This window comes from Anopheles marshallii, chromosome X (assembly GCF_943734725.1).
Source record: "Anopheles marshallii chromosome X, idAnoMarsDA_429_01, whole genome shotgun sequence".
NCBI classification, from domain to species: Eukaryota; Metazoa; Arthropoda; class Insecta; order Diptera; family Culicidae; genus Anopheles; species Anopheles marshallii.
The window spans coordinates 1,352,618-1,362,870 of record NC_071325.1 but is presented as its reverse complement, the minus strand read 5'-3'; the positions used below and the strand labels follow the sequence as shown (position 1 = coordinate 1,362,870).

The 10,253-nt window shown below is 42.6% G+C and overlaps 2 protein-coding genes across 2 annotated transcripts; one reads left to right on the top strand and one right to left on the bottom strand.

The window, feature by feature from the left end:
• Nucleotides 1–390: 390 nt before the first annotated feature.
• LOC128709687 (tyrosine--tRNA ligase, mitochondrial) lies at nt 391–1,833 on the bottom strand. The gene is made up of 2 exons (XM_053804700.1): nt 1,700–1,833; nt 391–1,639 (listed from the first exon to the last, which is right to left on the bottom strand). The coding sequence occupies exons 1-2, from the start codon at nt 1,831–1,833 to the stop codon at nt 391–393; spliced, it is 1,383 nt and encodes a 460-aa protein (XP_053660675.1).
• Nucleotides 1,834–3,092: 1,259 nt separating this feature from the next.
• On the top strand, nt 3,093–4,709 carry LOC128709506 (vacuolar protein sorting-associated protein 4). The gene is made up of 4 exons (XM_053804548.1): nt 3,093–3,228; nt 3,301–3,677; nt 3,817–4,527; nt 4,608–4,709. The coding sequence occupies exons 1-4, from the start codon at nt 3,093–3,095 to the stop codon at nt 4,707–4,709; spliced, it is 1,326 nt and encodes a 441-aa protein (XP_053660523.1).
• Nucleotides 4,710–10,253: the final 5,544 nt, after the last annotated feature.

Here is a 10,253-nt window from a genome sequence, read left to right as displayed (position 1 = left end):
CTCTGTCCATGTGGGTAAACTTAAAAGACTGGGTCGTTCAGTGCCTTTTCGATCGACATGACCATCCCACAGCACCCTGATGAGTTTAATTCATTGTACGATAGAGAGTTTCTTCACACAGCTTGTAGAACTCATCATCTTAGCAGCTCTTCCATTGTTCTTCACACACATACGGACCAAAAATTCTTCTAAGTATGTTTTACTCGAATGCGGCTAAGAGGGTTTCGTCAGCTTTGAGTCCTCGTCTAAAGTATGTTACTACAGTATTCATATAAGTTTCGCTTTAGTCGTTCGTTTTTCTACATAAGATTTGAATTTACGACTCAATTCAGTACTAACAGATCATAGTGATCTGTAGATTTTTACTTTATTTGAAGTTGCAGTCATTGTTTACAGCAACCATTTCACTATGTAATAATTACGTTTACCTACACGCAGCAGCGATAACCTGTTTGAAAGGATGTGAACCGATGGTGATAGTACTTCTGAAGGATTTTTAGCTTTCTTTAAGTTTATGCTGAAACCACCGGCACGGATGATCCTATCCGCATCTGTTCGGGTCGGAAAGCATCGGGCACGAAGAGCTACATCGAGCACCGTCATGCCAGGTTCCGGCAGGATCTCACAAAGCGGAGCCCCGCCAAAGCTCTGTGCTATATCCTTCAATTCCATCAGCTCGAGCGTGGACAGATCACCATTATACAGCGCTTTGCTGATGCCTATCGCTTTTTGCAAACCTTCTTCTCCATGGACCAACTTTGTTAGCTCGTTTGCAAGTAGCTTCTGTGCTTCCCACATTTCCGGCGTGCGACGATGCCTTGCCATCACCTGCTCGATCGTCTGTACTGGCAAAAAGGTGAGCAATCGTAACAGCTTTTCAACCTCTGAATCGGGCGTACGGACGAAGAACTGATACATCGCATAAGGTGAGGTACGTTCGCCCGACAACCAAACGGCATTTCCGGCCGATTTGCCAAACTTATCACCTTCTTCATTCGTGATGAGTGGAAGAGTTAGCCCGAATACTTCCTTCGATTCCGTTCGGCTGATTAGCTCCTGGCCGGACATGATGTTACCCATCTGGTCGGAACCACCGAGCTGAAACCGGCAGTCGTGATGTCGTAGCAGATGCAACCAATCGTACGCCTGGAACAGCTGGTACGAAAACTCGGTAAAGCTCATGCCGGTTTCGCTGGTAAGCCGGGTCTGTACGGACGAACGCGACAGCATCGCACCCATGCGAAAGTACCGCCCTACATTGGCCATGAAATCGACGAAACTATACTGCCGGTACCAATCTGCGTTATTTACCACGATAACTGGCTTTAGTGTGCCAGATTCCTTCCAGAAATAGCGCTCATGATTAGAAAAGATATCTTCTATCTGTCGTTTAATGCAGGACACGTTATGCTGTACTGTTTCCGTTTCGAGCAATTGCCTTTCGGTTTTACGCCCGGACGGATCGCCTATCAGACCGGTAGCTCCGCCAACCAGTGCGATGGGTTGATGACCGGCACGCTGCGTGTGTAGAAGCCCAATCAATACTAACAGATTTCCTACGTGCAAACTGTTGGCAGTTGGATCAAATCCAGCATACACAGCCTGACTCGTCGAACCGAGCATCGAGCGGGCTTTGTCACTGCAATAGAAGATAGATAATCAGTACGTAGTGAAGCAATAACGTTTATACTTTACGCACATCGTTTCTGCCGGAAACACATCCTGTATGAAGCCACGCTCTTTCAGCTTCAAAATATTTCTCTCCGCATACCACCTTACCGGAAGCTGGCGCAGGGTTACTTTGTGCTGAAATATTCGAACGCTAGCGAACATGAAGACGATTATAGTGTTAATTCTTTCGCGATTATGATTATAATGGGGGGAAATAAACCGATTTGATGTAACCGGCTGTGCGACTTTGACTGTTGTTTGTTTACATTTCGGTTGACAGTTGCGTGTGTGCGTGCGCGAAGAAGCTTTTCCGGAAGCTTTATAGCATCTGCGTACCATTGCCATAAAATATGTTTGATTTTGGATTGAGTTCACACGGCACGATGTAACGAAAAAATAGCAAATTGCACGTGCAGTTTCAGTTGCTCATATGCTCGTAAAAATGGTTCATGACTTCATCGTTATCGTCATCAATTGGTTATAACATTTATCATCAAATTAATTTTTTTACTCCCGAGTTCCCGTTCCCGAGGTACGCGCTTCCTGTTATTTGCGGATTCGGAGATATGTGGGTTTTGAAAATTTGACAGCAGCAGCAAAAAGGTGAAAAAATGGTCTAACTAACAAATGCACTAACTTAACTAGCCTAAAACTAACTCAGCGATCATTTTTCCAAAAACCGCTTATCTCCGAATCCGCGAATCTCGGGGACTACCTGTATTGTGGAATTCATGGGGTCTGTCAATTCGAATTGGATTTTGTGCAAAAAAAATCATCAATTTGCTTCTAATATGAACCAAAAAACATTCTTGACTTGATTAATGCTTAAAATTGAACGAGCAATCTCTAGATGTTAGATTCTACGCAGCTTGGAAATACGCTGTTATTCGATAGAATGTTATCACCCTGTTACGTTTGCCATAAAAAACTGCCAAAATAACGATTCAAATAGTTCAAGTCTGCAATCTCACGCTATAGACACATATATCCTTCGGCAGAAATCTTCTCGTGTCGTTCCGTGCAAGAATTTCAACGCCTTTGTCAATTTCGGCTGTCGCCGTCACAAGCATTGTTTATTACTAGCTTAAAATTGCTTTTCAGTGCCTTCTGCAAAATTTTACGGTCGGAAAGTAGTGCAAAATAGCGGATTGGTCGCGCAAACTAGGTGAGTTGGTAACGGTATTGTGCACAAACGCTGTACCGCCGTGAAAATGTGGAATTCATTCGCCTTGTGCTGCAGTAATCTGATTTAAATCGATGGCATTAGTCATCCCTTCATTGATTTGTATGTCATGAAAAGCGTCCTCTCGAATTGTACCATGCCGTTCCTCTTTCCGCAGCTGAAACTACACATACGATCAAGTGGATATACAGGTTGCCGACTGTACCGGAATTGGACGCGAACGTGAACTGGCTCAGCGATGGCGTCCGGTTCAACCTTGCAGAAGGCAATCGACATTGTGACGAAGGCGACGGAGGAAGACCGGAACAAAAACTACGAGGAAGCGCTACGCCTCTACGAGCATGGCGTAGAATACTTTCTACATGCGATCAAGTGTGAGTGTCATTACAGCGCTTCATATGGTGGCTGCTGTTCTACTATACACGTTCGTATACTATATTTCACAGATGAGGCCCAGGGCGATAAAGCGAAGGATTCGATCCGGGCTAAGTGCTTCCAGTATCTAGATCGGGCGGAAAAGCTGAAAGCATACCTGAAGAAAGGCAAGAAGAAACCGGTAAAGGACGGAGACAGTGCCTCGAAGGATGACAAATCAAAGGGTAACGACAGCTCCGATTCGGACTCGGACGATCCGGAGAAGAAAAAGCTGCAGGCAAAGCTCGAGGGTGCGATCGTGTTCGAAAAGCCACACGTCAAGTGGTCGGATGTAGCTGGGTTGGAAGGTGCAAAGACGGCACTGAAGGAGGCCGTCATCCTGCCGATCAAGTTTCCTCATCTGTTCACCGGCAAGCGAATGCCATGGAAGGGTATTCTGCTGTTCGGAGTAAGTTAGACTTCGTGTATTGCTTGTTAATGTTCTATAAGCTAGAACTGACCTCGAAAAGTAAAAAGTATAGAAATTATAATGTTCCGTTGCCAATAGTAGAAACTACTTTTAATCAATTGAATTACTTCCCATACAGCCACCCGGTACCGGTAAATCGTACTTAGCGAAGGCCGTCGCGACGGAAGCAAATAATTCGACCTTCTTCTCCGTGTCCAGTTCCGACCTCGTCTCCAAGTGGCTCGGTGAGTCGGAAAAGCTCGTCAAGAACCTGTTCGAGCTTGCCCGCTCACACAAACCATCAATCATCTTCATCGACGAGGTGGATTCACTATGTTCCGCCCGGTCGGACAACGAAAGTGAAAGTGCCCGACGCATCAAGACGGAATTCCTCGTGCAGATGCAAGGTGTCGGCAGTGACAATGATGGGGTGCTGGTGCTCGGTGCTACCAACACACCGTGGATATTGGATTCCGCCATCCGGCGTCGATTTGAAAAGCGCATCTACATCCCACTGCCGGAGGAACACGCCCGGCTGGTGATGTTTAAAATCCATCTCGGCAACACGGCCCACACGCTGACGGAGGACAATTTGCGTACGCTCGCTAGCAAAACGGATGGTTTTTCCGGCTCGGATATTTCGATCGTGGTGCGCGACGCACTGATGCAACCGGTCCGGAAGGTACAGACGGCAACACACTTCAAGCAGGTGAGCGGCCCATCGCCGGTGGACAAGCAAACGATCTGTGACGATCTGCTGGTACCGTGCAGTCCGGGCGATGCCGGTGCGATCGAAATGACGTGGGTGGACGTACCCGGCGATAAGCTGTTCGAGCCACCGGTAACAATGGTAAGAATAGCTTAAGTTTGTTGTGATGTTTTCTTTTGTTGTTGAATCGTTTAAATTAGTTTGCTGTTGTTTTATTTTAGAACGATATGCTGAAATCTCTGGCCAGTACGAAACCAACCGTCAACGAGGACGACATGCAAAAGCTGAACAAATTTACTGAGGACTTTGGACAGGAAGGTTAAACGGCACCGGAGGAATGTAAGAACGGGGAAGGGATAGTTTGGGGCAGAAACGAAAGCAAAATTTAAACCTACAGAACCGACACGAGAAAAAAGTGAACGCGAGTGAGCAAGTATGTGTTTGTGTACGTGTGTTTGTAAATGTGTATGTTTGTGAATGAAAAAAAAAACACCAGAACGCGGGACGCCTCTTGATATTTGTGTTATGATAAAGAATTAAAAAAGTAACATGTGCTTCATAAGATGCATAAACACATAATTCTTCTGCTGATTTAACGTTATAGACCGGTTAGGTCGTACCTGCCATATATGTTTTGGCCTATTGAACCTTTTGTGACTCCTGTTTCTTGGAGTACGGGTGGGAGATGATGAACTGTTCAGCAAAGTTTCGTTGGGTTCTGACGAATTCTTCTACTATACATAATTACTCCTTACCCCATACTTACTGCAAAGGATACACATACACAGGCATATACATGCACATATATAGAGACTCCCATACTGATGGTGATTATACGCGGTTAAAAAAACGAATATGAATAAGACGAACAAAACACGAAAAGGAAAGCAAACAAAATGAATTACCTAAATAATATAGATATATATACATATATATATATATATATGAAAACCATATGTTCTATGTATCATCCTTTCAAATAATGCCTTTGCCGTGTAGGAATACTGGCGTGAAATAAATCTGTTATTTTCTGTTACAAGCCGATTAGAAAACCATACCTGTAGAGCGAAGCAATTCCATTGCAAAAGAAACACATACACAAATAGTTAAAAACCATTAGTAATCTTGAAGTTGGTTTTTTGAACATTACAATCCCGCTCCTCTTCCCCTAACTTCATTCCCTCCCCACCAGTTAATTCATGTTGCTTTCTTTTTTTCTCCCTGGCATGGATAGTGAGGAGCAAAAATATCGCTTATTGAAGAGTTAGGCGTATTAGTTTTAGTTCGCTAGTTTAAGAATTTGTGTTTGTACGCATGTTTGCGTTTTTTTAATTCTTGTTTTATTTCAATTGTAACCACATTTATGGTAATGTCTCTATATTGCGTGTAACGTATTTTTTATTAATCTGTCACTACAATCGTTTAACCCGGCATGGCCTGGGTGTGTAGGAGTGTTTGGAGTGATGTGTAGAGTGTGTTGGGCAAGTGCAGGAGTGAGAATGTGAGAGATTAGGAAACGGATTAGCTTAAGTACTCCAAGCCGAACACAGCCTAGGAACAGCAAGATACAGTTGTGCTTGTTTTAATAGATCGACAGAGTGTCCTGCCGCCCTGCCATCTGTTCCAGCAGTTTAGCGCATGGTGCAAATCCGACCAGTGGTTGATTTTGCGCTTCAGAATCAATCTACAGCACCCGGACACACGGGATAATAATGCAGTGGAGGGTTTGCACAGGTCCGTAACACCCTCTTATAGTTGCAGTGCCAAGTTTTCGAAATTACCAACCATGTTTTTCACTATTTGCGATAAAACCCCCCTTCACTAAAGCGTTTTGCAAACGAAAACTAAACAAGAAATAAACAGAAGGATATTATTTTGTTAGCAAAGAAAAATCAATTGCGTATGTGGACAAGAGCTGTAATTCCAACATTATAGCAACGAACAGATCAAAACAACCACCCGTGTAACTAGCAGGAAATAACAAAATCAAATGGGCTACGGTAAAACTAAATCTCACATATAATACCCGGGAGCGGTAGGCGCAGCAGCTACATAGGGGTACAATACGGGTTATTTTTTTTTAGTTTATTTTTGCAGTTTTAATGTCGGTATGTTTTACAGAAACAGCAATGATAAAGTTCGCAGAAGGCCTTTTTCGACTCATTAATTTGTGTGTGTTTTGTTTTACTCCCTCCACCTGTATTGTATGTTATGCTTGTTGTTCCAATCGGTTACATCCACCAGAGTAGTGTGGCGGTTTATTCTTTACGATCAGAGTTCCGTTTCCTTGCATAATGCTTTATCAAATATTCCTTTTTTATTGTTCAGTTTTGGACAGGAAATTTGGAATTTTGTGGGTCAAGTTGGTAACAAATTAAAACTAATTTGATGTAGTATTGCTATGCTTCTAGTTCTATACTACGCCCTTCCTTCCATTATCCGTCGTCCACTATCCCAATTTGTTATATTTCTCATTTGTTGTCTTCTTATTTCGCTTAGTTTTCCTGCTAGTGCTGTGTCTAATGAATCTTTCGAGCAGATTCAATCATATGAATCTACAGTGAATCATGTGGCGACTCTCAGGCTAATTCTCCTCAACTCCTCAATCGAAGGAGAAATCGAAGAATCCTTAAAAACCCATGTATTATCAAAGAATCATGAATCTTCAATGAATGTATTCTGAAACAAGAATTTCTATAGTGAAGTTGCGCAAACATCGCAATCGATTTCATCGGCCAATTGAACAAAATCTTATTTTACTAGCAACTATTCACGTTTATAACTCGTAAACAACACCGATTCATTTGTAATTCGTAGTAATGGCTCGGTGATATAAGGTGATAGAAGTACCGGTCTATTAAACGACGTAACCGTTACCAAACCCGAGCCGTCATCTACGTTATCAGATCCGATTCACTCCACAGTGTGGAGTCCACACTAGTTCCCTCCTTCGTACCCTTAGATTGGTTAAGATGCGACTCTTTCTGATTGTTTTGTGTATTATTGAACGTGTGTTTGTGTGTGTGTTGCCATTCCCCCGTTTTTTCCACAAACTCGATATTATGTGCAAACATTTTAACCAAGTGCAATCCGCTAAAAAGAAACCCCCAAAAATCATCAACTTTAAATATGCTCCTGAACACACACACACACACACAGCTGAACGTAAGGCAAACTCCGATCCGGATAGCTTGTGTGTTTGGTTTCTACTCTTCTATAATAGTGTTAAGCGAAATTATCGTATTCAAGGCTGCTTTGCTAGATGATGAATGTGTTTGAAACTAACAATTCTGTCCCTTTCAGACCACACGTTTCTCTCTCTCTAAAAGGTTCTAGGAATGCGTGCGAGCTCTGCTGTTGTAGCTCGCGACTACTAAAGCGCACTACCACCCACCATGTAATCGGGACAGCAAACTACCTACCGGAGCACTCCTTATTGTGTTGGAGCGAGTGTGTGATACTCGCCCCTTTTTTTGTTGCAGTTGTGCTTTTGCTGCATCACGTACGAAGGATATAGTTCTAGTGTAATTAACGATTTTGCTGAACTTGTTTGTCGTTTGCTTTTTTAATGCTTCACGGCACTATTGTTACACTGGATCTGACGCTCCAGCTTGATTTCGTTACCTAATCAAGATTAATGTGTATATGTATGTATGTAAATAGTTGAAAATCAAAGTAAAACTAAACAAAATGGATCCGATTAGACCGCCAACAGTACAACAAAGTGTATGCGGGATGTATGCTGTCTTCGTGTGCTCATTTTGCCTTAAAACATCGCTGCCGGGTGAAATAGGATATTCGGCAAGCAATTGAACGATTTCACTCCACATCCATCATCTGCACCACCCGAAAACCCCGTGTATATGTCCTGCGTGTTTGTGTTTCCTTACGTTTCCTTTTTCGCCATATCCTTTTGTCTTTTTCGCTCTTCGTAACAAATGATCATATCACACCCCGGGGTGGGGGGGGGCTTGGGTAATAAATAGCGAAGGTGTTTCGGTAATTTAACGTTTATTGATCAATAATTCAATTTAATTGTTAGTTAAAGTTTGTACATTACTCTCGTCAATGCGAAAATGAAAAAAAAAACAGCATCTAGGGCATTTGTTCTATCTGTCTGCTTTGTTTTATATGCTGTTGTTTCGGTACAAACCCGGTACAAATGATAAAGCGAACTAATAATAAATGGAAAAAAAGAAAACGTAACATTTATCCGAAGCGAAGAAAAGTGGTGAAATAGAGGGGAAGGTAAGCAAAAAAAAACAACAAATTACCCTGAAACGTACGATCAATCAACGAACGCAAAATAACCATTGTAACCAGTGTTAACATAAATCTTGTTTGATATCGCTTTTGCTTGTATTTTTTTGGTTGGTTTTAATTTTGCTCAATTTGGTTTTTTTTTTTGCATTTCTAGGATGCTTCAACACCTACGTTTATTTGCGTTTATATCATCATCATCATCATCTTCATCGATTTTGCGTGTCACCCATTCATCACCGTAATCCGATTAATAACGCGCGTCGTTTTTCGCGACCCCTCCCCTAATTCATCATCGCTCTCCCCCCGTTTTCGTATCGAATTGTTTGCTTTCTTTCTATATTTTCTTCCTCTGTTGCTCTTTTTTTTATTTGCCAGGCAATGTTTCTCTTTGTTGTGAGTTGTTTTCTAGCTGTTTCTTCACCTTGCTGTTGAATTTCTTCATTTTTTCCATCTTCATCCTTTCCCTCTTTAGTTAATGTTAGGCATTTTTTTTATATTATGTAAGCTGCATTTAAGCTGGTGTACCATGTTTTCTACCAAATTCCAAATTCCTTCCCAAGACGAAATATATGAGTGTGTGTGTGTGTGTGGAGGGGGATTGTGTCTGTGTGAACCTTTCATTGTATGTATGTATTGTGGGATTTTGTTTAATTTTTTTCCGTTTCATCTGCTATAGGTGCATAACTTCTCTTGTCGTTTTACTTAATTGTTCACATTGTTTACCTTTCTTCCTAATAACTTTCTTTTTCTGTTTGCTATATTCTATGCTAGCCGGGAGGAGTGGGGTTCAGAGTGACGGTACACGTACACTGTGTTACCCTGGCATTTATGTTTTTTTCTCTTTACACACACACATACTCCTGCCGCTGCAGTGTATTTCCCGTATTTCCCATGTTTTGTTGTTGTTATGCGTTTATACCCCTCCCCGCTTTTCGGCTTTTCGGCCCCGACCATCGTGCTACACTACACAGCTTCCGTTAAACATCATTCGACTCAACATTCAAACGCTCGCAGCAGTTGGATGCATTGTTGCCATTTAAAGGATATCTTTTTTTATTGGCGAAAACCTTTTCTATGCCTAGCAATACGTTACGTCCTTCCATTGAAAAAAAAACCAAATAACAAAAAAACAGGGGTGCCGGTGCGCGCGCAATTACACCACACCATATTACTTCTCTTGATCGCATTTCCCCACCCCCTCCCCAAACCAACCTATTCATCCGTACCATCCATCCATATACCATATACCACAAAAGTGTCTTTATGCCGTCTTCCAGGTTTCAATTCTCGCTTATTGCTGCACGTGTCTCGCGTGCTCCGGCGCTGGTTCTCCTGCAGCTGCTGTACATTCTGGGTTGCGATTTGCATGTTTTCTTTTGTTTTGAAATGATTACCAGCGCATGTGTGTGTGGCCTCAATCACCCACCGTTTGAGCCGTACCTTACCCACCTTCCCCTCCTCAACCCGCCTATCGTTTATCTTTTCCTATCCCGCTTTCCACCCCCTCTCACACAGAAGTTTCGCCCCTTCTCCTGCCCTTCTGTCCCATTTTCGTGTGTTACTGCTCCTACGTTCCCGAATAAACACCGCCACCATTACCATCG

What these genes read in the sequence shown, in the direction of transcription:
- LOC128709506 (XM_053804548.1), top strand. Translation starts at nt 3,093, where the DNA reads ATGGCGTCCGGTTCAACCTTGCAGAAGGCAATCGACATTGTGACGAAG. An exon ending in CTTTCTACATGCGATCAAGT is followed by an intron (nt 3,229 to 3,300) that starts GTGAGTGTCATT and finishes TATATTTCACAG; the next exon opens with ATGAGGCCCAGGGCGATAAA. An exon ending in TCGAGCCACCGGTAACAATG is followed by an intron (nt 4,528 to 4,607) that starts GTAAGAATAGCT and finishes GTTTTATTTTAG; the next exon opens with AACGATATGCTGAAATCTCT.
- LOC128709687 (XM_053804700.1), bottom strand. Translation starts at nt 1,833, where the DNA reads ATGTTCGCTAGCGTTCGAATATTTCAGCACAAAGTAACCCTGCGCCAG. An exon ending in GTGTTTCCGGCAGAAACGAT is followed by an intron (nt 1,640 to 1,699) that starts GTGCGTAAAGTA and finishes CTTCTATTGCAG; the next exon opens with TGACAAAGCCCGCTCGATGC.